Consider the following 24,404-nt stretch of genomic DNA (forward strand, 5'->3'; position numbering starts at 1 on the left):
CATCTAACTATCTTCATATTACAGTAACAGAAAATGAGTTCTCTTTTAAAGTCTTATTCTACAGGTAACTAGATGAAATTAACTTATATATGTTTATATCATAAAACCCTTCTCTAGAAACCTTGCAATTTTAATATTTTGAAAACAAATTTAAGGAAAATCAGAGCATGAGAAAAACCCAAAATTTATATCAACCTTGAATTTACATTGCTAGATGAACTAATATTTGAAGAAAATATTGTATTCAGATGTTATTTCAACAAAAAATTTTCTCAATTTATGATGAAAACGATAAGAAACAAGGAGAAAACCCTAAGCTAAAGTTGTCTCACAAACAAAAATAATAAAGAAGAAAGCCAAAAGAATAAAATAAACTTAAAAAACAACCATAATAAACTAAAACTGTCATTACATGTGGATAAATTAATTTCATGTCATATTTTTGTCTGTCATAACTATTACACGTAGGTAATTTAACGGTGCATAAGATGCATTTTTTTTAATAAATTATATATTGTTATAAATCGATAATGTTTAATCCTTATTTGCATGAATTAAAACATTTGATCATGAATTAAGCAACCACCCAAATATTTGATCCTGATTTGAGCATTTAGTTGTTTGATTTCAAGTTATCCAAGCTTTAAAACATCTTTATAATTTACCAAATAGCTTAATTATTGGAAATTGATATTAAAATTCATCCAATAGTTTAGTAGTAATTTAAGATAATTTTCTTACTTTAGAAGTATTTATGGAGACTAGAATTATACTCTAAAGAGGCTCTGTTGTTTGATTCATTTAATTTTTTTGTAAAAAACTTTTATTTGTGATAATGAGATTTAGAACCTTGGTATTGAAAATTATTATCTAAATTCTTCAATATGTTTATAAAATTTTTAAAAAAAATTTTCACATAAGAATTTACATAGAAATTGCTATTCACATTGGTCTTAGAACTTCCATAATCGAAGATTCACAATCTATTTTTTATAAAACTAATTTATTTTCATAAATATCTTTCAATATGTTGATAAGATTTTCTGTCAAAGATTATCCTCCAATATGTTGGTAGGATTTATGAAATTATTTTTTTCGCAAAAATTAGGTTATAAAATTCTTCAATTGTTTGGTAAAATTCATAAAAAGAAAAAAACTTAAATCCATAAAAAAAATCTTTCAATAATTTGGTATGACTCATGAATTTATTTTTAGAAAAAATATTTTTTATTTTGAAAAAATAATCAATTAAAAAATAGATAGATTTTAAATAAAAATAAATTAAAAAATAAAAAATACTATAAGATTTAATGCGACTCGACTAGGAAATGACTCAGCTGCATATAGGAAAATTGGCTAAAGCAGCTTGAAACTTGGCTCAGCTCAGCTCAAGAAATGGCTATTAGGAACTGGGTGCGAATCGGTTAACGAGCAAGTTGAATTCGGATATGGGAAAACATGTAGATCCTGAGCATCCTCATTCCCAAAATGTTGTCGTTTAGTGATAAGTATATAAAGCTCAAAATTTTTTCTTTTACTCAAAACCCTTCTGGTCACTTTCTTTCTAGACTTTTTTTCTTTATTTTCTCTCTCTACAAAAGATGAACACCGACCACCAGATTCTGAAAAATCATGTCGTAATCTAAAATTTTCACCAAAATCTTGTTAGGAATTTCTAATCCCGTCGAAAAATTTAACTATTTTCTTTAAAAAATTCAAAAAATTTCTAGAGAATAAAATATACAAACTTTCAAAATCCAAAACTTTAGCAATCCTTAGAATCAATTAAAACCCCAAAACAGTTAGAATATAAAAAAAAAAAAAAAAAACTCAAAGTAAATTCAAAAATACCCAAAAACCCACAAAACCCAAAAACTTGAATATAAACTAAAAAATTCAAACTAAATGCCCATAATATTCCCCAAACCAGAAATTTAAAATTTTCAAAAATAAAATAAAAATAGAATCCCAGGACAAAATTCCAAAAACTTTCAAAGACTTCAAAAACCAAAACCCAATTTAAAAGAACCTAGAGTCAAAATTTTGAACTCAATCCCAAAAATTCTTAAACCGTATTCCCAAGAACAAATAACCAAATCTTGTAAATTTGTAAACAGCTCTTCTTGGTAATTGCTTTTGTTTTCTTGCTTGATTCCCTTCGTATGATTTTTGTAGGTCTTTTTGTGTGTTGCTAATTGGGTCTTTATAAGGATTGAATCTTTTTTAATTTAGAAAATCAATCAATTCAATTGAATCTTCAGTTCTCTGTGATTTGATTTGATTTTTTTGTGAATTAATTCTATAATTAAACCTCAAAAACTTCCCAAAATCATCAAATCATTAATTCACAAATCTAAGATCTTCACCAGTTTTTCCTTTGTTCAAACTTTCCTTTTTTTTTTTTGTTTTTTGACCTTTTTTTTTTTGTTCTGACATTATTTTTTACTTTTTTAGCCTTTGACTTTAACTTCAACTTTAACCAAAATTAAAAATAAAATCACAATTAAAATTAAAATCCAAAAATCCAAATTAAAATTAAAATTATGGTCTTTTATCCCATTGAGCCTGAAGTTTTCCAATCAAGACCCAATTTATGATTGAAGGCCCATTTAAATTTCGGATAAATTTCTAAGCAAAATGAAATATCTACAATATTTAATAAAAGTATTATTAAAATAGCAATTAACAAATATAATTAACAATAATTTTTAGTTCAAAAAAAATCACATCCTATTATATATATGTATATATTATAGATAAAGATATAATATTATATTATATACTATTATAGATATAGAAATACATTTCAAATAAAGAAAATTGATTTTAAATAAGCTACAACATGCTTGAACATCTTTCAAAATCCAATAACTAATTATTCTAAGAATATAAGTAGAAGAATTATATAGTTAATATATGCATTTCTAACTAAAAATTATACTTGGGGTAGCAACACTTTTTAACCTTCACATTAACTTCCTTTGGATGATAAAAAAAATGAGCAATATTTACTAATAATTTTTCTAGTAAAAAAAATAAGGGGTTACTATGTATCATTAAATATGTACATTTCTACTGAATTAAACATTCGTCTTTTATTCTCCATCCAAATATTTGACTTAATGTTGATGCATGTTTCAATTTACACGAAAAGAAAAGAGTTTAAATCCCCCATTTTCAATAGACATAACAAAGCAAAATGTTTATGCTTGTTGAAAAGATTTGTTTTTGATTTTGCCATATAGAAACAATAATTTGTGAATGTTTAATTGGATAGAACATAATAAAATGGCAATTTGTCTTCGCATGCTTTTATTTCTTATTAGACATATAATTACACATGTGATCTAGGGATATCTTTGATTGCATAAATTGTCATTGCATGAGTTGGTAAAGTTTGAATATTTTACTTATAAAATTTAGAATTTTATTACTAGCAAAAAAATTTTTTTTTATGGACAATCTATTAATCAAAAGAAAGTTTTCTCTTAAACTTGCTATTTACTTGGATTAAAGAAGTCTAGTTTCACTCTAAACTTTTCTTAAAAAAAAGAATACCAATGTAACTTACTTCCAATACCACTGTGTTTTTGTATTTTTCATATGATCTTAGATTACATAATAAAGATAATCAATTTCCATGCAAAAAAAAAAAAAACCAATGTAATCTATTACCAATACTAATGTTTATTTGTATTTTTTTCATATGATCTTAGATTACATAATAAAAATAATCAAATTTCATTAAGGATGACAAAATAAATGATATCTAACAAGTTCTAACCCATCTTGATTTGATAGGATTGGATTTTTTTTTTGATATTAGAAACGAGTTTGGTTTTAAGTTGCACCAACTTAACTTAAGTATATATAAATTTTTTTATTATTTATTTATTTTATATTTATATATTAATAAATTTATTATTTAATACTTTAATTTAAGATAGTAAGTTAATAAAAATATTATATTTATATATAATTAAAATGTGTTTTATATTAAAAATATTTTATAAATATTATATTAAAATAAAATTATTAAATTAATTTTGGATTGATCAATTCTATTTATAAATATATAGATTGAATATAAAAATTAATATTTTTATATTAAATCAATGTCAAGTGTACATATTAAAAGGTCAGAATCAGGATGAGAAAAACCCACCCGATTGACCTGTTTACCATTCCTAATTTTCATCACATAAATCTTGTCATTCTTGATTTGAATTTAAAACTTCTAAATTATACTAATCTTTAAGCTTAAAAATGATTCTTATAATTGTTTATATATATTATGCATGTAGTTATTGATTATGATAAAAGTAAACCCAAACACATAGTAGAATATCCTTAAAAAAAAAACACAAAGTAGAATATGGTTGTATGAAATAAGGCAAGCAACCATTAGTAATTATAGCAGTGCACTAATTTTTTTCCTGCCCACAATAATAAAAAAATATATAAAAAGATATTTTCATATTCACAAATATTTATTTTATTCAAATCATGAAGCGTACATACGTGTTTGAGTTTGACATGAAGTAGTCTCCTCTCATTTAATTTTAAAAATTATGTTATGTAATTTTATTTTTTTTAAAGAATTAACTATATATCATTTTTTAATTTGTAATTAAAGGATAAAGTTTGAATAAAAATATACATTAATTTGGAATAATTATTTTATATTATCTTTTTCTCCATTTATTTAATGAAAAATAATTTTCAAAATATAATTTTCGTAATTTTTTGTATTTAGATAAGAAAACCCAAATAAAAAAGATTTTTGGTCAAAAGGTAAATAGTGCCAATGCTGAGGAAGTTTTTCCAAATTTATAGTCTACAAGATAATTTCCCCCACTCATCTTTTTTATTTTGGTTTGCCAAATCTTTCTTCCCTTGGAGCTCCCTAAGGCCATCTTACAAGCTCGATAGACTCACCCAACTTCAGTAGCCTCATTAAAGCAATTAGAGGTGTTTATAGATGGGATGGAGTTGAGTTAAGGTCGGTTTCATATTTAGTATTAATAATTTATATATTTATTTAGATATAATTTAATCTAAAATTTTAAACTTCAATTTTTTTTTAAGTTTTATTTAAATTAAAAAATAAATTTTAAATTTATTTATTAAATTTAATTTATATAATAAAAATTTTAAAAATATTATTAAATTAAATTTAATGAGATTATATTTAATATATATATATAAATTAAAATATATATATAAAATTAAGTTTAATAAAATATATTTTTTTAACTTTTATATATATGTGAATTGATTTATATATAATTCACATATATATAAAAATTATAAAAATAGTATATGTGAATTTTGGTATGATCGAATTAAACTCAAACTTTAAATAATTTATTCAAGGTTCAACTTAAAATTTAAATAAATCTAAAAATTATATTCAAACTTATTTAATAAATTTTAATTTTTAATCAAAATTTTCTAAAAAATTGAACGAACTATTAAGTTTGAACAGAATAATCTGACCTTTAAACAGGACTAGAAGCAACCATGACAATCTCTTTCGTCCATGCTTTTTTTTTTTTTTTCCTTCAATCACCAAAACCCTCATTTACTTGTAAATTTCTTTATGTAGCTACCAAGAACTGAAAAATGAGATTACAATCCAATAACATCCATATCAAAATGGGGGCAACAACGGAAGCAAAATGAGACAAATTAAATGTCTCGTCGAATAGAGCACCTTAGGCACATGAATCATATGAAGAACACCTCACATATTTGTTCTTTCCTTGTTGATGCCATGTTTACATCATAGCTAGTTTTATTACCATTAAAAAAAAATTTTCACAAGCCCTCATAAAAGACTTCTCCACAAGCTTTCCCTATGCAAATCAAACCATGTTAGAGGCAAGTCTGAAGAGAGGTGCTTAAATTGGTTAACATGATCTGGAAAAGTAATGGATTTGAAGTATTTTCAAAGACTTTTCTTTGGATTTAAAATTATGATACCATGACAAACTTTGTGAACAGGAGTTGGAGGCGTTAGATATTTATAGGTAGGGAAAGAGAGATAATAATGACATAAAAGGTAAAGAGAAAAAAAGAAAATATGGATTATTTTTCATTTGAATTAAACATGGAAAATTGATTTTCTCTTAACCATCAAAACAATAAAAATAAAATTTTTAATCTCTTTCAAAATTTTTTTTTAATTTTTTGGAAAGTTGTTTTTGTTTACCAAAACCAAGCTTAAATAATTAATTATGTAAATTTCTCTCCAGATTAGGAAGTAAAAAGACAATTGGCTTTTACAACTGTCCCTTACCAAAAATACATAACTCACTTTATATTTTTCTAAAGAAGATATGTAGTATAATTCATTGCAAGCAAGCCGCATGACATATTTGTAGATAGCAACTAAAGCACTTTACCCTATATAAAAGCATGTTTGACACTAGTAGTAATAATAATTATATAAACAAACATCAGCTAACATATAGGTTATTGAAAAGACAAACTGCTAAAATCACGCAATCATTTATAATTATCTTTAAATTTGATTAACATTCTAAAGTCTTAATCATAAATCACAACCATTTGATTAGTTTTTTTCATATTTGTTTTTGTACAAACTACTAATAGAAAAGAAAGACAAATTGTAAAAACACAAAGAATAAAATTATTATTTCAAATAAGATTTAAATATTGTTTTATTTAATGTTATATATCAAATCAACTGTGCATCTTCAAAAAATTAAATTTGTTACTGTATATTTTAATTTGATAAAAGAATAGTTAAATGTTGGAATATTTTGTATAATATTGGTTATCAACAACTTTTAATTATTTTTAAATAAAATTTATCATTAAAAATGAATGATAAATTTGATATATTATCCTAAATCAAGTGATAAATTTAGTTTTTATTTTATTTTATATAATTATATTGAAGGCATTACTTGTTGATCACGCTGAGCACGTGAAGACGGAAAATCACCAACTGCCCAATAGGATACCCCTTTGCCAACGCCTGAAAAGGTTGGGGCAAAAAAGATAAAATATCAAAATTGGTACCTTTTCACCAAATTCGCCTTTTTGTCTACGGAAAAAATTTTCAATTTTCAAAACCCAACAATGCCTGACACGAGGGGCATATCCGGCAATTCAATCAGATTCAGACAAATTTAAAGAAAAAAAATTAATCGAAAAACGTAAATAAATTAAATTAAAGCATCGTTTTGGAGGGAGAGAAGAGAGAGAAACAGAAGGAGAAAGACTGCAGCTAAAGGGCGGCGGGGTCTTCGCTCGTCGCGTTCCTCTTGCCGGCGTGAAAACCCTACTCCTTTTTTTCTTCTCCCTTAAACTTTCACTTTCCTTTGGCTTTTTTGTTCCCATTCTTTTGTTTATCCTCCCAAAGATGTCAAGTCGGTCACATCGATCCTCCATCTCGCCGTTCCGTTCACGCAAATCTCCAGTCCCATCTCCTTCCACCAAAACGACCGGTCGTCCGGTGACTCCTTCGTCAACAGCGTCGTCTCGTCCTCCTTCTAGACTCTCCCCGTCTCCAGCTACTTCCTCTAGTCCTAGCCCAGGCCCAAACGCGGCCATTGTCGTCTTCGAACGCCCCGAGACCTCTAAGCCTAAAGAAAATGTCACCGTCACAGTCCGTTTTCGTCCTCTCAGGTACTCCCTCATTGTGATGTCTTTTATTGGTCCGTTATTTAGCTGCTGATGACAGTACAGAAGCTTTGTATATTTAATTAATTAATTAATTTATTGAAACAGTCCGAGAGAAATTAATAAAGGAGACGAGATAGCGTGGTATGCAGATGGGGATTATACTGTAAGGAACGAGTTCAATCCCTCCATTGCTTATGGCTTTGGTTAGTAAAACTTTTTCTTCTTTTACATTTTAGCAAAGGTCTTTTTTTTTTTTTTTTAATATGGATTTTGAGTGCAAAAGTGAATAAAAGGAACTGATTAAGATACATTTTTGGTTGCAAAGATCCTTATTATTTGTTTAAGTTCTACACGAGGGTTATGTTTTCTGACAATTTAATGAGACTAGCTTTCTTGAGCTTCGATATGTGCCACCTTTATTTTTTGAAATTTCTTATGGTTATTGATTTTCTAAGTTGATTTTCACGTGTATATTACAGACAGAGTGTTTGGTCCAGCAACAACTACACGCCATGTATATGATGTTGCTGCTCAGCATGTTGTAAGTGGCGCCATGGAAGGGATAAATGGTAACTTTCTTTATCTTTAGATGTTAATTTCACTGTTCTTTGAAGTACTGTTGAGAGAAGTCTGCTGTGAGTCAATATGAGTGGTTTATGACTGTCACAGTTTGGTTGTGACGTAAGGATGGGATATCTTAAATGTCCAATGACCCTTTAGAATATTAATTACATGACAATTATAGTATTGCTTTGTATGAATTTTAATTCCAAAGTTGGTGAGGAAAGAAAAACCAGCCTTAGTTAATACACAAATAAATCTTGCTGAATAGAATACATCTCATGCAAAATTCATAATGAAAAAAAAAAAATAATATTCATTTCTTTTTGCAACTGTATCAAATTCAAGCAAACAGCCAAAAATTTTAAGAAGGAAAATAGGAAGAAGACTTGCTCATGTTCTTTGAAATTTTAGAAAACTAAATAAGGATAGATCGGTGGACCATAATCATTATACTTTTTTATCTAGAATATGGAGTCGTTATTAACTTAAGTCAATTTTAAGAGAAATGATGGTCTTCTAGATTAACGTAAAATGTCTTTTTCATCATGGTGCAACATTAATCTAACATATTCTATATTGTTAATTTAAAACAGTGGAAATTTTATTATCAAATTTTCAAATTGCTAAACAATGTATAATTAAGAAATGTCAATCTTAATATGCAAAATTAAACTGGTTTAACCTTTTTAGAAATTGTATTTATTGAAATTATACGAGAAAGAGTAATTTCTCAATAAAATGGTAAAAAGAGATAACACATACACTATTACTTATTTGGAAGATTTTGTTTATAATATAAGGCCTATTTTGTTTCTTAACCTGCTTCTGTAGTAATTCAAATTGGATGTAGACAAAGTTTACATGAGAAGAGACTATGTTTTATACTAATTGTCACATCATGACGAATTGCTAGAGGATATTATTGCTGTGATCTTATGCATGCAGGCACAGTTTTTGCATATGGTGTTACAAGTAGTGGGAAGACTCATACAATGCATGTAAGTGTTGAACAAGAGATTCTATCACTTCTCACCTGTCATCTCTGCCTGATAAGTTGTATATATACCATGGACAAGTTTTTTATCGGGTATTAGAGCTTCTTTTTATTGATTGATCTATGTGGTGGATATTGGATGATTGTGGAATGATTTCAATGAAAATATTTTTTTCCTTGGAAAGTACAACAAACATTACAATCAATATCTTTCTTACACGAAGTGGCCTTGTGCAAATGAGAATATGTGTGAATTCTAATGTTGCTGTTTTAAACACTTTTATCAGGGAATCAATAGAATTTTAGTAATAAATGAAGTCCCTTGGTGTAGGGGATTATCTACCAGTGTACCTCATAGGGGAGGGGGGGGGGGGGGCTTCCATGGGATGCATCATGTTTATCCTAGCTCTGCTACTTAAGTATCATGGTGCAACCTTGACCTTATTTCTTGATGTAGGGGGAGCAAAAGTCACCTGGAATCATTCCATTAGCTGTTAAGGATGTATTTGCCACCATTCAAGAGGTAATTGGTTGATCTTCCATTTGATTGATTGTGTTTTTAGACAATATCTTTTCATTGAGAAACCTTGCTTTTGTATTTTAGACACCAGGGCGGGAGTTTCTTCTTCGTGTTTCGTATCTTGAGATTTACAATGAGGTTGGTACCTGGCCTTATTTTAAGTTTATGATTTTATTTTCATTTATTATGCTAAGCTAATAAATTTCCTTAAAATGGTAAAAGTTAATGTCTGGTGGCTTTGAGTTGGGAGTTTTTAGGAAACATAAAGAAGTAACCAGAAAACAATAAGTGTTTTTGGTCCGTGTTGTAGAGGATTTTATTCTTGTCTTGTGATGTTCTTACACTTTGTGTTCACTATCTGGATTGAAGGGAAGTTTATGTAAGATTGAAGTCATGATAGTAGGTATTGTATATTGTCAGGGATTTCATAATGTTTCATAATATTTAGTCAGTTTAGGAGCATCTTTTCATGTGGCTTCAAAATTTTGTTTAAGTTAGGTTTTGCTTGTTGAATATAAAATGTAGCAAAAGCATGGGTAAGCATTAAAGGATCATTACTTGCTTTTTTTATGTTTTTAAATTCTTTTCTTTCTTGGCATGGTTAGCCTAGAAGGAAAGGTGCAAGCAGGTAAGGTTTCAGATGATTAGATCTATCATGCTATTTTGTCTGTATAAAATGGTTTTCTTGGACCGGAGACTGCATTAGTAAATTGGAAAGATGAATTAATTTTCTGAAGATCTTTACTGTAGCTCTGCTGTAAGCATTATTGACCAATCGATCTTAGTCTGCCTAGTGTTTGGTTTGTTGTATTTAATGATCCCTAGAAGCATCATGTCTTGTCCAGAATCCCTGCTCATCTTAAGTAAGTGATTTTCCTACTTCTTGCTTGGAGGTTGCTGTTAATAAAACCTTTTGCTTTTGCCCTCTTTGGTCACCAGGTCATCAATGATTTACTTGATCCAACAGGTCAGAACCTAAGGATAAGAGAGGATGCTCAGGTGATATACCTTTCTCTACTTTTCACGTTGCTAAGTCTGATATTTGTATCCTTCATAATTTTCTATGGAAGTTGTTCTTTTATAGTCCTTTGTCTCATGCGATCTGTTTTTATTCCAGCATATGCCCTGCTTTGTGGTAGATTTATATTTGACCTGTACGCTTATGCCTACAATATTACATCAACTGCTGCAGCTTGTATCATGTTCAGAGTTTAAAATCATTTTGATTTTAATTTGGGGTGCATAACTTGAGCAGGGAACTTATGTTGAGGGAATCAAAGAAGAAGTTGTTTTATCTCCTGCTCATGCTCTTTCCTTGATAGCATCTGGAGAAGGTATAGTAACATTCACTTTTGTTTTCTAATAGACTTTTATACAGAAACATTTCTGCATTGATACGCTTGTCATTTATTTTCTTGTAGCATAGCTTTTTTTTTTTTATATCTATATCATAGTATATGTTTCACGTAGAAACTTTATTTAATCCTTTAATTTTGATCTTTTGTCAGATTGTATGATTTCCTGATTATTTTTGCTCTCTTATTCTCAGTTCTACTTTCTATTGTTTAACATCTTTGGCTGCTGTTACAGAACATAGGCATGTTGGTTCTAATAATTTCAACCTTCTTAGCAGCCGGAGTCACACTATATTCACGCTGGTACTTTTCTATTGTTTAAATTAAAACTTAATAATTTCTTCTGTCTTTAGAAGCTTAAACCTTTGTTTGAGCAGAATGTCTTGAATTATATAATATCCCTGTATTAAATAAAGGCAGAGGTAGCAAATCCTTTCATTGCCCTCTTTGATAGAAATAAAGAGATTTAGTTGGGCTGGGCATTCTGGGTTCCAATGTGCAGGGTAGAAGGGAAATTAAAGTGTTCTTTTGGCTGTTTTTTAAGGGAAGAGGATGTTTGTTTTGTAGAAGGTTTTTCTTGGTTGCTTTAGATGAATGATTCTAATGATTCTATCATGACTTCTCTTTTATTGTCTTGGACTATCTTTTTTAATTTGGCATTCACAATTCTTCATAACCATTATGAATGATCCCTTTGATGAGAGCCTACACTAATTTTTAAAAATAATAACAGTTATTTCCCAACCAAGGTGTTTTTGTTATTTTGTGTTTGTCCTTCTATTGTTTTTCACAATTCTTGTCTCACGTTAGTGAAATATTCTATTGACTATCAGACAATTGAAAGCAGTCCACATGGGGAGAAGAATGGGGAAGAAGATGTGACGTTATCCCAACTGGTAAATACCTTGCTCATTTTCATTATTAGAAGTTAGGATATCTGCAAGGTTTAGCAGATCTTTGACTGTGATTCTTTGTTAAAGTCAAACTTGATGGTGTTGGTATCTATGTTGACTGGATTTTTTTTTTCAGAACTTAATTGATCTTGCTGGATCTGAAAGCTCTAAAACTGAAACAACTGGATTGCGGAGAAAAGAGGGCTCATACATAAATAAAAGCTTACTGACTCTAGGAACTGTATGACATCACTGCTCCTTTCGATTGTCTCGTTTCTCATTTTTTACTTTTGATGGTTAGGTTATAACCTTTTCTACTTAGCTGCATGATTGCTCCCCTTCACCTCCTTCCCTGTGAGATGTTATTCTTACATATTCTATATATAGTGCAATTTACTTGTAATTATGAATCTTCTGAAGAACTACTTTGGACAATTTCCTGTTGTATTAATGTTTGCTTGCATTGGTGCTAGTTCTTGTGTTGCGTTAAAATTGATTAACTTCTGAAATTGTCATTGCATGATTTTGAAGATTTTGTTCAACCATGCATATCCTTTACCATGCCTATATTTGTACATGTTGCTAATGAGCTGGCATATATTCCTGATGCAAATTTGATCAGCAGATCTCGAGACTTTTTGCTTATTAACTGTATCTCATTCTAGGTAATTTCTAAACTGACGGATGGAAAGGCAACGCATATTCCATACCGAGATTCCAAGCTTACCCGTTTATTGCAGTCATCCCTTAGTGGCCATGGACGGATTTCTGTAAGTTCAATTTTGTATCTTAGGGAATTCAGTATTGCCATTATTATGGCATTTTGTGTGAGATTTTTGTTTATTTACTTTTCCCCCTTTTAAAGTAATGTTGCTGGTGCAGCCATTGTTTGCTATTTTTTGTCATCACATTGTATTGCCAAAGCATGTTTATTAATGTTCTTTCTTTTCTCAACTTTGTTGCAGCTCATCTGCACAGTGACACCTGCCTCTAGCAACAGTGAAGAAACACACAACACATTAAAGTTTGCCCATCGAAGCAAGCGTGTGGAAATCAAAGCTTCCCAGAATAAGGTAAATGCTGGTCTTATTGTTTATTTGTAGTGCTAGATTAAACTTTGTAGGGCTCCATGTGATTAGTTTGCTTTACCTGTTTAGATTATGGATGAGAAGTCACTTATAAAAAAGTACCAGAAGGAAATTTCCTCTTTAAAGCATGAACTTGAGCAACTAAGGCAGGGGATGATGGAAAGCCCTTACATGGCTGCAACCACACAAGAAGATCTGGTTAATCTAAAGCTTCAGGTTTGTTGCTGTTCCTTGGAGACTTTTTAATACTTGTCCAGATATTTCTACCAAAGGCTCCGTGTAAAGTAAAAAGTTTCTGATACTTAGGCCAAGACCTTGACAGAATCATTGTAATTGTGATGGAGTGTATGATATTGTTGGTATTCTTAAATTCCGATTAACAGGATGTGATCCAATTAAAATAAAAATTGTCCAGCATAACCCCGTAAACACCAAAATAGCTGATTTTATTAAGGTGTCTGTCATTTCTTATTATTTGTATCTGATATGCATTTGTTTTTGGTGTCAAAGCTGGAAGCTGGTCAGGTCAAACTACAGTCACGATTAGAGGAAGAAGAACAAGCAAAGGCAGCATTGATGGGAAGAATTCAGCGATTAACTAAACTAATCTTGGTTTCCACCAAAAATTCCATGCCATCAAGCATTCCGGAAAGGTCTGGACGTAGACGGAGGCATTCTTTTGGGGAAGATGAGGTGTGTGATCTATCATTTGAAGCGTGACTAGCATGAATTGTAGTTTCCTGGTGTTTCACAATCTTAGATATCATACTGATATGTAGAATTAGGCTTTTTGTAGTAAATCATTTCTGTGGTATGGTTCTCTTGACAATTTGAGTTCCTGGGTACTATTTCCTGAAATTTATGTTAGACACATTTGATGATTCATGTAGGACAAGTAACTCCAAAACTCAATTTTCTTAAAATCTCAATAATTCAATAATCAAAGTCCCCTAAAACTAATACAACTTAGTATTTATAACTGAACCTAAACATTAATAAAATATAAAATACCAATTATGACCCTAAAACCTTAACTAGTAGAAATAAAGTAAAATACTAATAAATTTTAAAAAATCTAAATAACCTAAAATAGCCTAGATAAATAAATATTACAATCAAACTCATTAAATATAAAATAGAGTCCTAGATAACTTAATGTCCTAACTAGGATATTTTTGTTCTCTATCAATGATGCAGCTAGCATATTTGCCAGATAGAAAAAGAGAATACATAATTGATGATGATGCTGGAAGCTGTGCTTCTGAGCTCTCAGTGGAAGGAAGGGATGACGTCACAAATCTGGATGAGTTGGTTAAAGATTATAAAAGGAACAGGAGACGTGGAATGCTTGGCTGGTTTAAACTAAGAGTAAGTTCGGATATGTATCTTCCTGTTACTTCTTTAGAATGGAGTGTGAAAGTGGAGTTTTTTCATGGACTGTGGTGTTTGTGGCAGTAAAAAAATTTTCAATTACCATGGTTCTGTTGTTTCATTGTTCCTCAACTTTTTATATGTATGCTTCTTTCAAGTTATATCTCTCTAAACTTTTTTTATGCTTTTCTTTGGTTGTGTAGACCATGCTAAAGCGCTGCGATCTAGTTTATATTTATTCTCTGCATACTTAATAAAAATTGCCGTCAATGCCATTCATGTCTCTCTCTGTTTGTTTTATTGTGTTACAGTTAACCCTTTCCCCATCTCGGCCCCCCCTCCTCTTGTGGCTTTACATCAACAGTCTACTGATTTTTCTTGATTTCTTGCATGTGTGTGTATATATCAATTCTGCTGAATCTAAGACTTGGATGACTATAACAGGTGATCAATGTGAAACTTTTTTCATATCAAAGAATGCAATTATGATAACCATGAATAACTCACATTTTTTAGAAGTTATAGTAGTTTCTCATGAGAGGAGCAGTCGTTAAAAGGTTAATCCAAAAAAAGTTGAAATGATTCCTCATAACAAGTAACTATCATAGGATTAAGGATTCCAAACAGAAAATAAAATTTCACTGTAATCTTTTTCTCTTGCTCAGATTTGTACTTGAATATTGAAATGAGAGGAAAACTCAATGTAGGTGCTTCTAGTTATTTTTTTTCTGTTTTCTAAAAATTTTTTGTTCGTAGGACTATTGATTTTGTACTAGTAGATTTAAAGAACTAAACAATGTCTTTAAGAAATTTCCCCTGCAGAAACCAGAGAATCTGGCTGGACTGCCACCGAGTGCTGATAGTGGGAGCTCGGCAAGTGGGTCTCCTGCATCTTGTTCAAAATCTTTGCAAGACAAAGTTACATTTAGTGATACAAAAGATAGACGCAGAAAATCAGTTAGCAGTAGAGGAGATGATCCAGCAATTATTGATTCATTTCCAGAAAGAACGCAAGCTGGCGATTTGTTTAGTGCAACTGTTGGAGGTCGTTTGCCTCCGGTAAGAACTCTAATTACTTTTGGGTGTTTGTTTTCATATATCAGCATTACAAGGTAGCAAGTGGTGCAGCATGGAAAGAAGTTTCCATAACTTAAGATTTTTTATTTGGTTTTATTTAATGAACTTATATTAATTGGTGTTTTGCTTATTTTCCTAGTAATAGGGCTTTAGGATCATATTTGGTACTTTGTGTTTCTATTTTGATTCAGTATTTAGCTCCAAGTACCTACATCAAATTCCCTCTGGCGTATATAATTGCCATGTCCGGGTCCAGATTTCCCTAGGCATAATGTAATTGAATATATTTAAAGAGAAAAGGATATCATGCATTAAGAAATCCTGGTTTCTCTTTATTTTAGATCTTATCATATTTCTCCAACTTATTCTATTAAAAGCTTTCTAAGCTCATGCCTTGTTTTAAGAGAAAAGGACATCTATTTCAAGCTTTCTTGATGGATGATATCATTCTCTTAAAATATATTTAATTATGTTATGCCTAGGGAAATCTTGTCCTTATTTGTTCTTTTAGGTTTTCTGCATTTGTGCATTGAGGTTGCTGGTTCTAGGATGTGCTTTTACTCAGGTTCACTGCCTTCTTCTACTATGTTGTGCTAAGATTATGCATAAGAGTGCTAGAATTATGTACATCTAACATTGTTTGAGATTTTCTAGGAAAGTCCGTACTGATTTTGTGGTTATTTAATATTAGCTTGTCCAGTAGCTTGCCACTGTTGCATATAATGAAATATTTCTCTTTGGTGCGGTTGTATTGGTTCTGATCCTTAAGGTTTTAAGTAAAGCTATTGCATACTTAAGTTCTTGTAATAAGTTTTCTTGCTCTTACGATCTGTGGAAACTAACAGTTTGTTTGCTCATGTTGTGGGGTTATTAGGAAAACATGTAAATAAGTGCTTTAGTTTAACTTATTGCTTGAAACGTTATATTAACTGGGAGCTGAATGCACTTTCCAGAGCGGGACCACTATTACAGATCAAATGGATCTTCTTCAAGAGCAGATGAAAATGCTAGCTGGAGAAGTGGCATTATCTATTAGTTCTCTAAAAAGGCTGTCAGAGAAAGCAGCTAGAAGCCCTGAAGATTCACAGCTTAGGGTGATCTACACTCTATTAAATTCTGTGCCGTTTGCAAATTTCTAAATTTAATTGGTAATGATTGATAACTTATGATGCTCATATTGGTTAATACAGGAGCAAATGTGGAAGTTGAAGGATGAAATTAATGAAAAGAGGCATCAAATACGTGTTTTGGAACAACGAATGATTGGCTCTGTTGAGAAGACTCCCGATATATCAAATAATGCTGAAATGTCGCAGGTAAGCATGCATCAAGTAACGGGTTAGTTGTTGGCCAAAAAAGAAATTAATTGATCGGTTTTGACAGAAATGAGACACTTTTCTGTTACATGGATGGAATCAACAAATTGAAAATTAAGCTTTGAAAGTTCACGTAGATGGTTAATATCAGAATTTTTGGGCGATGCTAATGAATTGAGAAGATGAATTTGCCTAGTGTCTTGCTTGGGTTTTTCCAATATAATCCACAACTTTCCATGTCAGTTGGCAGAAGAAATGTGTAATATTATATTAACCCTATGCATTGGGGTGAATAACTACTACTTTTGAGGTTGAAGATCTTTGTTAAAAGAGCTCTCCTATCTCACTCTAATTTTTCAAATAATCTTTCAAGTTTTCCCTTTTTATTATATTTCAAAGTTTCAATAAACTTTGTCTTACTGTAACCTTATTTCTATTGAGGATCAAATAAAAAATAATAGATTACAATGCGTTGACTTTTGAATGTTGATGACCAACAAATAGAAACTAAACTGGTGTTTTCTTTTTTAATAATTTTTTGGGGGATGGGTAGGGGTGGGTAGCTAGTAGGTAGGAATATCTCATTTGATTATTGCTCATTCACTGTGAAGGCATTTTTCTTGGCCTCTCTTGCTGATTCAGTTTATTACATTCTAATGCAGGCTCTGTCAAAGCTTACAACACAGCTAAATGAGAAAACTTTTGAACTTGAGGTTAGTTATCCTGTTTACTTAGTTGATGTGGGAATGGTATTTCAATGTCAAATGCCGAGAATACTTTACTAATTCGGGTGCTTTGTCATGGAATGCATATTTAAAGATTAAATCAGCAGACAATAGGATACTTCAGGAGCAACTTCAACTGAAGGTAGAATTTCTAAAGTTGCATTTCTTCCCTTTGCATTGTTATTTTAGTCTTTGTATTGTTAATAATCTTTGATTCTCCTAATAGATATCAGAGAATGTTGAGATGCAAGAAACTATTCTTCTACTAAGGCAACAGCTGAATAATAAAAGCTCCAGGAATCCACAAGAAAGTGAAGATAATGAGGCTACCCCAGAAAAAACTTGTTCCGAAGAATTTTTAGAGAACAATGATGGGAAGAATGGAATTGGTTCATGCAAAGAAACTTATGGTGATGTTAATACACCAACTAGTGTCATGAGCTTGAGTAGAGTATTTTCCAGGGAGGACTCCAAAGAGTGTGACAAATGTACCACTTTGAATTCTCAAGTTCTTTTTCAGGTTATTCTTTTTTCTTTAATAATTCTGGCATCTTAAGCAATTTGAACTCAGTATGCTACTTCTGTTCAGTGCTTACTGAAGAGAGGCATATTACTCTTCCATGAAGGGTTCTGCTGACGTGTTCAACCTGTTTTTATTTTCTTAGGCTGCTGAGATAGAGAGCCTGAAGCAAGAGAAGGTCAAATTAACAGAAGAGAAGGATGGGCTTGAAATTCACAGTAATAAATTGGCAGAGGAAGCTTCATATGCAAAAGAGTTGGCAGCAGCAGCTGCAGTTGAACTTCGAAACTTGGCTGAAGAAGTAACCAGGCTTTCTTATGAAAATGCTAAACTGACTGGTGAACTAGCTGCTGCAAAAGAGGCCTGCTGCAGATCCAACTGTTGTCAGAGGACTACACATGATTTTAGACAAAATAGCATAAGTGGTGCTTGGCCTGAGGTGCGTCACAGGAAACAAGAGGATGGAATTCTCATTGAGGAGTTGCAGAAAGAACTTGACATGAGAAACCAAAGGGAAGCTGCCCTGGAAGCTGCTCTATCTGAGAGAGAGCAAATAGAAGGTGATTTGCAGAGAAGAATTCATGAAGCAAAGAGGCGTGAGGAAGATCTGGAAAATGAACTGGCAGACTTGTGGATGCTAGTGGCAAAGATGAGAAAATCTGGCGTTAATGCTGAGGACATATCATCAAATATTGCACAAACAGTAGCAAGAAATGGGCCTTTGCCATCCAATGGTCGGTCATTTAAATTATTTAATGAGGAAGAAACCTTTAAAAATTTACATGGGATGAAAACATATGAAGAGTTAAGAGCTTGCTATCAGGAAGAAAGGAGAAGATGTGAAGAACTAGAAAGGCTTGTTTCCAGAATGAAGGTATGCAGATTCTTGATTACATTTTGGCTCTTCCTTACTCTTTTCCTCAATTATTTGGATCATTAATGAATTAGCAATTGTTGGTGCTCTAGTTTCAGGTGTGTAAACCTGATTTTGGTTTACAAATTAATTCGCCAGCAAATGCCAGCTTCCAGATTTCATGTGATCTTCTGTAGCTTAGGACCATCTTTCATTTTTTCTGAAGTTTAATAGCCTGTTAGTCAAGCTGACTGTTGGGCTACAGCTTTGTGTATTTTATTGTATACCACATATCTATTCTAATATATTATGCAAATAGGATTAAAAAATTGTGTTAGAACTTAGAAAAGTTTAAATCTAAACTGATCAACTTCTTTTTACAGGGTGAAGATATCAGTGGTTTGGATGTTACATCTCTTGAAGAACTACAGAATTTTCATGTTGAGGCTATAACGAAGATTTGTCATGCAAAGGTTACACCCCTTTATACATTTTCTGAAAACATTGTTGTATTACAATAATTTGCCATCCTTTCTTTTTTCCTTAGTCTAACTTCTTTTATATAACACCTAACTTAGCTGGTCTTAATAAACAGTTATACAAAGCATAGTTGTGTAATGATTTGAGTACAGTCTCATTTCTTTAAACATTTAGGTGAATAATTATTATCATGTATATTTCATCCAATGACATTTTGAATGCTTAATATTGGTAATAGCAGTAAGCAATTTAAGCTTTTAAGGAGCTATGAAATGGATGTAAAAGTTAGCAGTATCCTGTATCATATCTTTTGTGGTTCTATGTTATAGTATTTATTTTCTTTTCCTAATTTTGGTTCTTTTACTTTTGCAGTGTGCAAATTATATGTTGTAACATGCAGAGTTTAACCATTCATAAGAGGATCTTGCTTATTGTTTTTCTGACCATCGAGGTGAGTCCATTTCTTTTTCCTTTATTTGGCAAACGTAAATAAACTTGTGTTGACCACTTTATACTTGACAAAAGAGGAGAGAAAAGAAAGGAGGAGGGGAATACTACGAACAAACTGCCCCACTGAACTGAACTAAATTGAGCCCTTAATCATGATTAATCATAAGTCAAATAGAATATATCCGTATTATTTTTCTGGATGAGTGTTGGTAAAGTTGCTTACCAGACCTGAGTAAATAAGCCTTCACCTCCAGGCTCGATGAATATGTATTTTTTAATGTCTGTGTAGATTATTTTCACCATCAAGCTATAAACTAAAGGACATTGGTGGAAGAGATTAGTGTAGCTCAGTATCAATCAAAGCCTCCTTAAGTTAAATGTGTATTAATCCTTCTTTAAAACCCAGAAACTACTCATGATTGGGGCTAGGTATTGATTTATTGTAGTAGGATCATATAAAGTTCACCAACAAATGTATTACTATGATGGATTATAACTATTGCCCATTTTGCTGATTTTATGCAGGTGTAATTTATTCTGTACATAACGGAAATATTAACCAGATTGATTCGTTTCTGAGAAGGCCTCTTCCATCATAATTCTTTGGTGAAGTGACTACCAACCGGAGACGCATCTTTTCCATTTCGGGAAATGCCTGAAAACATGTCAAAGTTTTTCAGGTTATATTTGAATTTCTTCTGCAACAGATATTAGTATCACCTTTTGTATTTTGGGATAATACCCATTTTCATTTTATATCTTGTAGGTTACAAAAAGATAGAATAGTTGTAATGTGCCTCTACAACCAAACAAAATGTACGTATTTGACGCATATGAAGTCGTTTTGTCCTATCTGTTAAAAACCCGCATGTTTTTCTTGCAGGAAGCTTGTGTTGCAGTATAATTATCTTCTAAGACGCCAAAATTGTCTGCATATGGTTGTTGAAAATCTTCATCATAATCGCTGTGCAAACTATTAATAAACAGGACAAAAAGAAAAAGAACTGACAAGAAAATGCTAAACAATTGTAAAACGAAGTAAATGCTGAGAGAATGCATTCTTGGATTTGCGAAGCTATCACAAATTGCAGACACCTAGCCAATTCGCTGCTTCTCATTATCATAAATCACCATTTTGTCCAGCAAGGACATGTCTGAGGAGCAAAAGTCAGAAAATAGAAGAAGAGCTAGCTAATAAATGACTCAAAAATAGGGTTGGCTGCTTAACTCATCAGTTTTGATTTGATTCGATTTTATAAGATTAAATTTTTTTTAAAAATTAAATTTTGGATCAGATTTAGTAATATTAAAAAAAAATTGAAACTAGATCAAATTCAAATTTTAGATAAATTTGATTCGATTCGATATTATATAAAAATTAATTTTTTATTTATGTATATTAATATATTTTTAAAAAAATATTTTATTAATTTTAAGTTGAATCGGGTACGATTTATATAAATTATATCAAGTCAAATTTGGGTATGAAAAAAATAAAAAAAATTTTGGGTCAAATTCAAATTTTATGATCATAAAATCAAGTCAAATTTAAAACGAATAAAAATTTTTTTTGATCCGATTTATTGCCAACTCTACTTAAAAATATAAACCTAGCAATAAAATAATGACATATTTTATATGAAACTTACCTGCAACAATTCATATTATTTTAAAATATATATTTTTTATATTTTATTAAATTCATAAATTTTTGTTAAAATTTTAAATGGTATTATTTTTTATTATTATTTTTATATCGATCTAAAAAATAAGAGAAAAGACCATAGAATCCTTGTTTCTTTATTATTTCTTACCTCCATTTATGTTGCAGTCTTCCAATCCTGCTTCTGTGCCACTAAAGATTCCTAAGCGTGCATTTCCACGTTCATGTGATAGAAGACCATGTTAGATGTGTCGGTGCAAATGCCCGTGCTTGCAGGGGCGGATGGTAAGCATAGCTAGGGGGCATTGCCCCTCAATAGTTTCGAAAATTCCTTTTTATTCATTTGGATATGTATATTTATATTAAATAAATTTAAATTGGATTTTTTAATTTAGATTTTTTAAATTAAAAACATAAAATTAAATTAATATCTATTTATTTATTTTACCAACTAATCATTATTGACAAACATTTAAAATCAATTGATTTGTAATAAATATTAAGTTATAATTCATGTGAATTTTAAAAAAAATCAATTTAACTTTTTAAAATTTAAAATTTATTGAGTAAGATAAATTAAATTTGAAATTTCAATTAAACATTTTTAGTTTCACGATAATATGAAACATCAAAATTTATCTTTTTCATTATAATTGTGCCTAATTTTGATAAAAATTAAAAAATAAAAAATATATTATCTCATTAATAGATTGATCAAATTTATTTTAATTTTTTTTATATCAGCTATGAAAATCATCAAAATAAGACTATAAAATAAGATGGAAGATGAATTTTTTTTTTTTATAGATAACATGATTATTAACATAAAAAGAAAGATTTAGTTCAAATTCAATTGTTGAAAATTTTATTTAAAAAAAAAAAAACATTGCTCACAATTTTAAATAAAATTATTTATTTGCTATACTTTTATTTTGAATTAATAAAATTTAAGATTTTATAAGTTTTTTATTTTTTTCGTATATTATTATATATATATATATATGTTTTAAGTTAATAAAATATATAATAATATAACTCAAATGAAAAAAAGAATATAATATATATACATATATATGTATATATATATCATCTATATATAAAAGTGTGAACTCTAAAAGTATTAATAGTGAATGACATAAATATTCTTATAAATTTTAAGAAATAACAAATTTACTTTTAAATTTTTAAAATTTTAAAATTTTTAAATTTTTTAGTAATGATTATTTGTCATAAATATATAGCTTTTATTAGTTAGTTAGTTATTTAAATTTAAATCTAAAAGTGTTAAAAATGAATAACATAAATATCTTTATAAATTTTAAAAAATAACAAATTTATATTTCAATTTCTAGCATTTTTTATTTATTTCATAAAGATTATTTGTCATTAAAAATATAGCTTTTATTTGTTAGTTATTTAAATTTAAATCAATTAAAAATTTACAAATAAAATTTATATCAAATTAAACTACATTCAAAATTTATTTGTGGGATATGGTGGGCCTATTGTCCAAAATTACTCAAATTTACTCTTATCTTTATTTTTAAAATTCTTTTATTAAATTTCATAAGTAATAATTCAATTAAATTAATATAAAACAGATTATCGTCCTATGGGTTGTGGTATACTATGAATAAATGATATTGAACAAAACATAGATAAATTTTTTTTCTTGTTTCTCAATTACAAATAGTTTTAGTCTAAATTATTGTATCATAATGTGTATACCCAAAAAAATTTAACTTTATCTTAAGTAAAGCATATAATTTTTCATTTTTAAGATATAATCTAATTTACTCTTAATCTTTTTTAATGACACATATCATGAGTCCTTAAATATATTTATATTTTTTGTTTATTTATTTTAGATTAATTGAAATTAAAGTTCATACAAAATTATAAATTAAATTATAAAAAAATTATTCAAAAAGAGTAATACATGTATTATGGTAAATTTATATGTTTGATTATTTTTATTTTTATGATAAATATAAATTTTTATGTTTAATGATTGCAATGATTAATTATAATATTTCTAATTACTCTATGCAATCACGCCTTAACATTATAATACTTAAATAAATGTTTATTTTATGAACAGAATCTCATGTACCATTGAATTGTTACTAAACTTAATTTTTATTTTATCTTCTATAGATTGATTCTATACTACACCCAAGTTAATTTCGATCTATCCTTATTTTTTTATAGTTAATGTCAAATATTTAGTACTTAAGATATTTTTATGAAACCAAAGTCAATATTGCTAAGAAACATTAATTTTGAAGAAAAGAAATTATTTGATATATTATTAGTTGAATTTTTTTTATCTTCTAAAGTGAGTTAAGAAATTAACACATCACTCACTTTTTTTAATTTATTTTTTTAATATACTCTAAAGCCTAAAAGGTATATGTCACACTACTAACTTCATTTGTGAAATTTAAAATTTATATTATCAATATATTTTATGATTTTTTCTTGAAAAATATAATTTTATTTTTTTCAATTAAGAATACGCTAACATATTTTTATGTTTTGATAGTAAAAGATATTGATTAATTGTGCGTGTTTTGTTGAATGATTAAAGCTTTGTTAGTTCTCTAATCAATTATTATATTCTTTGAAACAATAATGTTATAGTTCATTTCATTTTATTTGTTTATATACTTAAAGTATATGATTATTGATTTATATTCTTATCATGAAAGTATCTATTTAATAATTATTTGTACTTTTATGAGTGTGTTTATTATATATAAATACATATACCATCTATGATATATACATAAAAAGAGTGAACTCCAAACAATATTAAAAGTGATTTTTTTAATTGGGTAGATTACTATTAATAATACATTGCATGCCAATCGTGTATG

The 24,404-nt window shown here is 29.3% G+C and overlaps 1 protein-coding gene across 9 annotated transcripts; it reads left to right on the plus strand.

Moving 5' to 3' along the window:
* The first annotated feature begins 7,219 nt into the window (after positions 1-7,219).
* Positions 7,220-20,744, plus strand: LOC111312282 (P-loop containing nucleoside triphosphate hydrolases superfamily protein). 9 transcript variants are annotated; one of them, XM_089764763.1, is made up of 27 exons: positions 7,220-7,659; positions 7,762-7,859; positions 8,136-8,225; positions 9,166-9,218; positions 9,672-9,737; positions 9,819-9,872; positions 10,674-10,733; positions 10,990-11,068; positions 11,325-11,392; positions 11,923-11,985; positions 12,119-12,223; positions 12,648-12,752; positions 12,948-13,055; positions 13,140-13,286; positions 13,581-13,763; positions 14,268-14,438; positions 15,264-15,500; positions 16,472-16,612; positions 16,709-16,834; positions 17,497-17,547; positions 17,654-17,701; positions 17,786-18,079; positions 18,225-18,953; positions 19,046-19,115; positions 19,316-19,405; positions 19,785-19,863; positions 20,388-20,744. In XM_089764763.1, the coding sequence occupies exons 1-25, from the start codon at positions 7,394-7,396 to the stop codon at positions 19,318-19,320; spliced, it is 3,417 nt and encodes a 1,138-aa protein (XP_089620889.1). In that variant the 5' UTR covers positions 7,220-7,393; the 3' UTR covers positions 19,321-19,405; positions 19,785-19,863; positions 20,388-20,744. The 9 variants fall into 9 exon arrangements, with proteins under 9 accessions (XP_089620889.1, XP_022768149.2, XP_022768152.2 ...); XM_022912414.2 differs by lacking the exon at positions 19,046-19,115 and having other exon boundaries at positions 15,249-15,500; XM_022912417.2 differs by lacking the exon at positions 19,046-19,115.
* Positions 20,745-24,404: the final 3,660 nt, after the last annotated feature.

Source organism: Durio zibethinus, chromosome 1, assembly GCF_047325235.1.
Source record: "Durio zibethinus cultivar Kanyao isolate XHJ-2024 chromosome 1, ASM4732523v1, whole genome shotgun sequence".
NCBI classification, from domain to species: domain Eukaryota; kingdom Viridiplantae; phylum Streptophyta; class Magnoliopsida; order Malvales; family Malvaceae; genus Durio; species Durio zibethinus.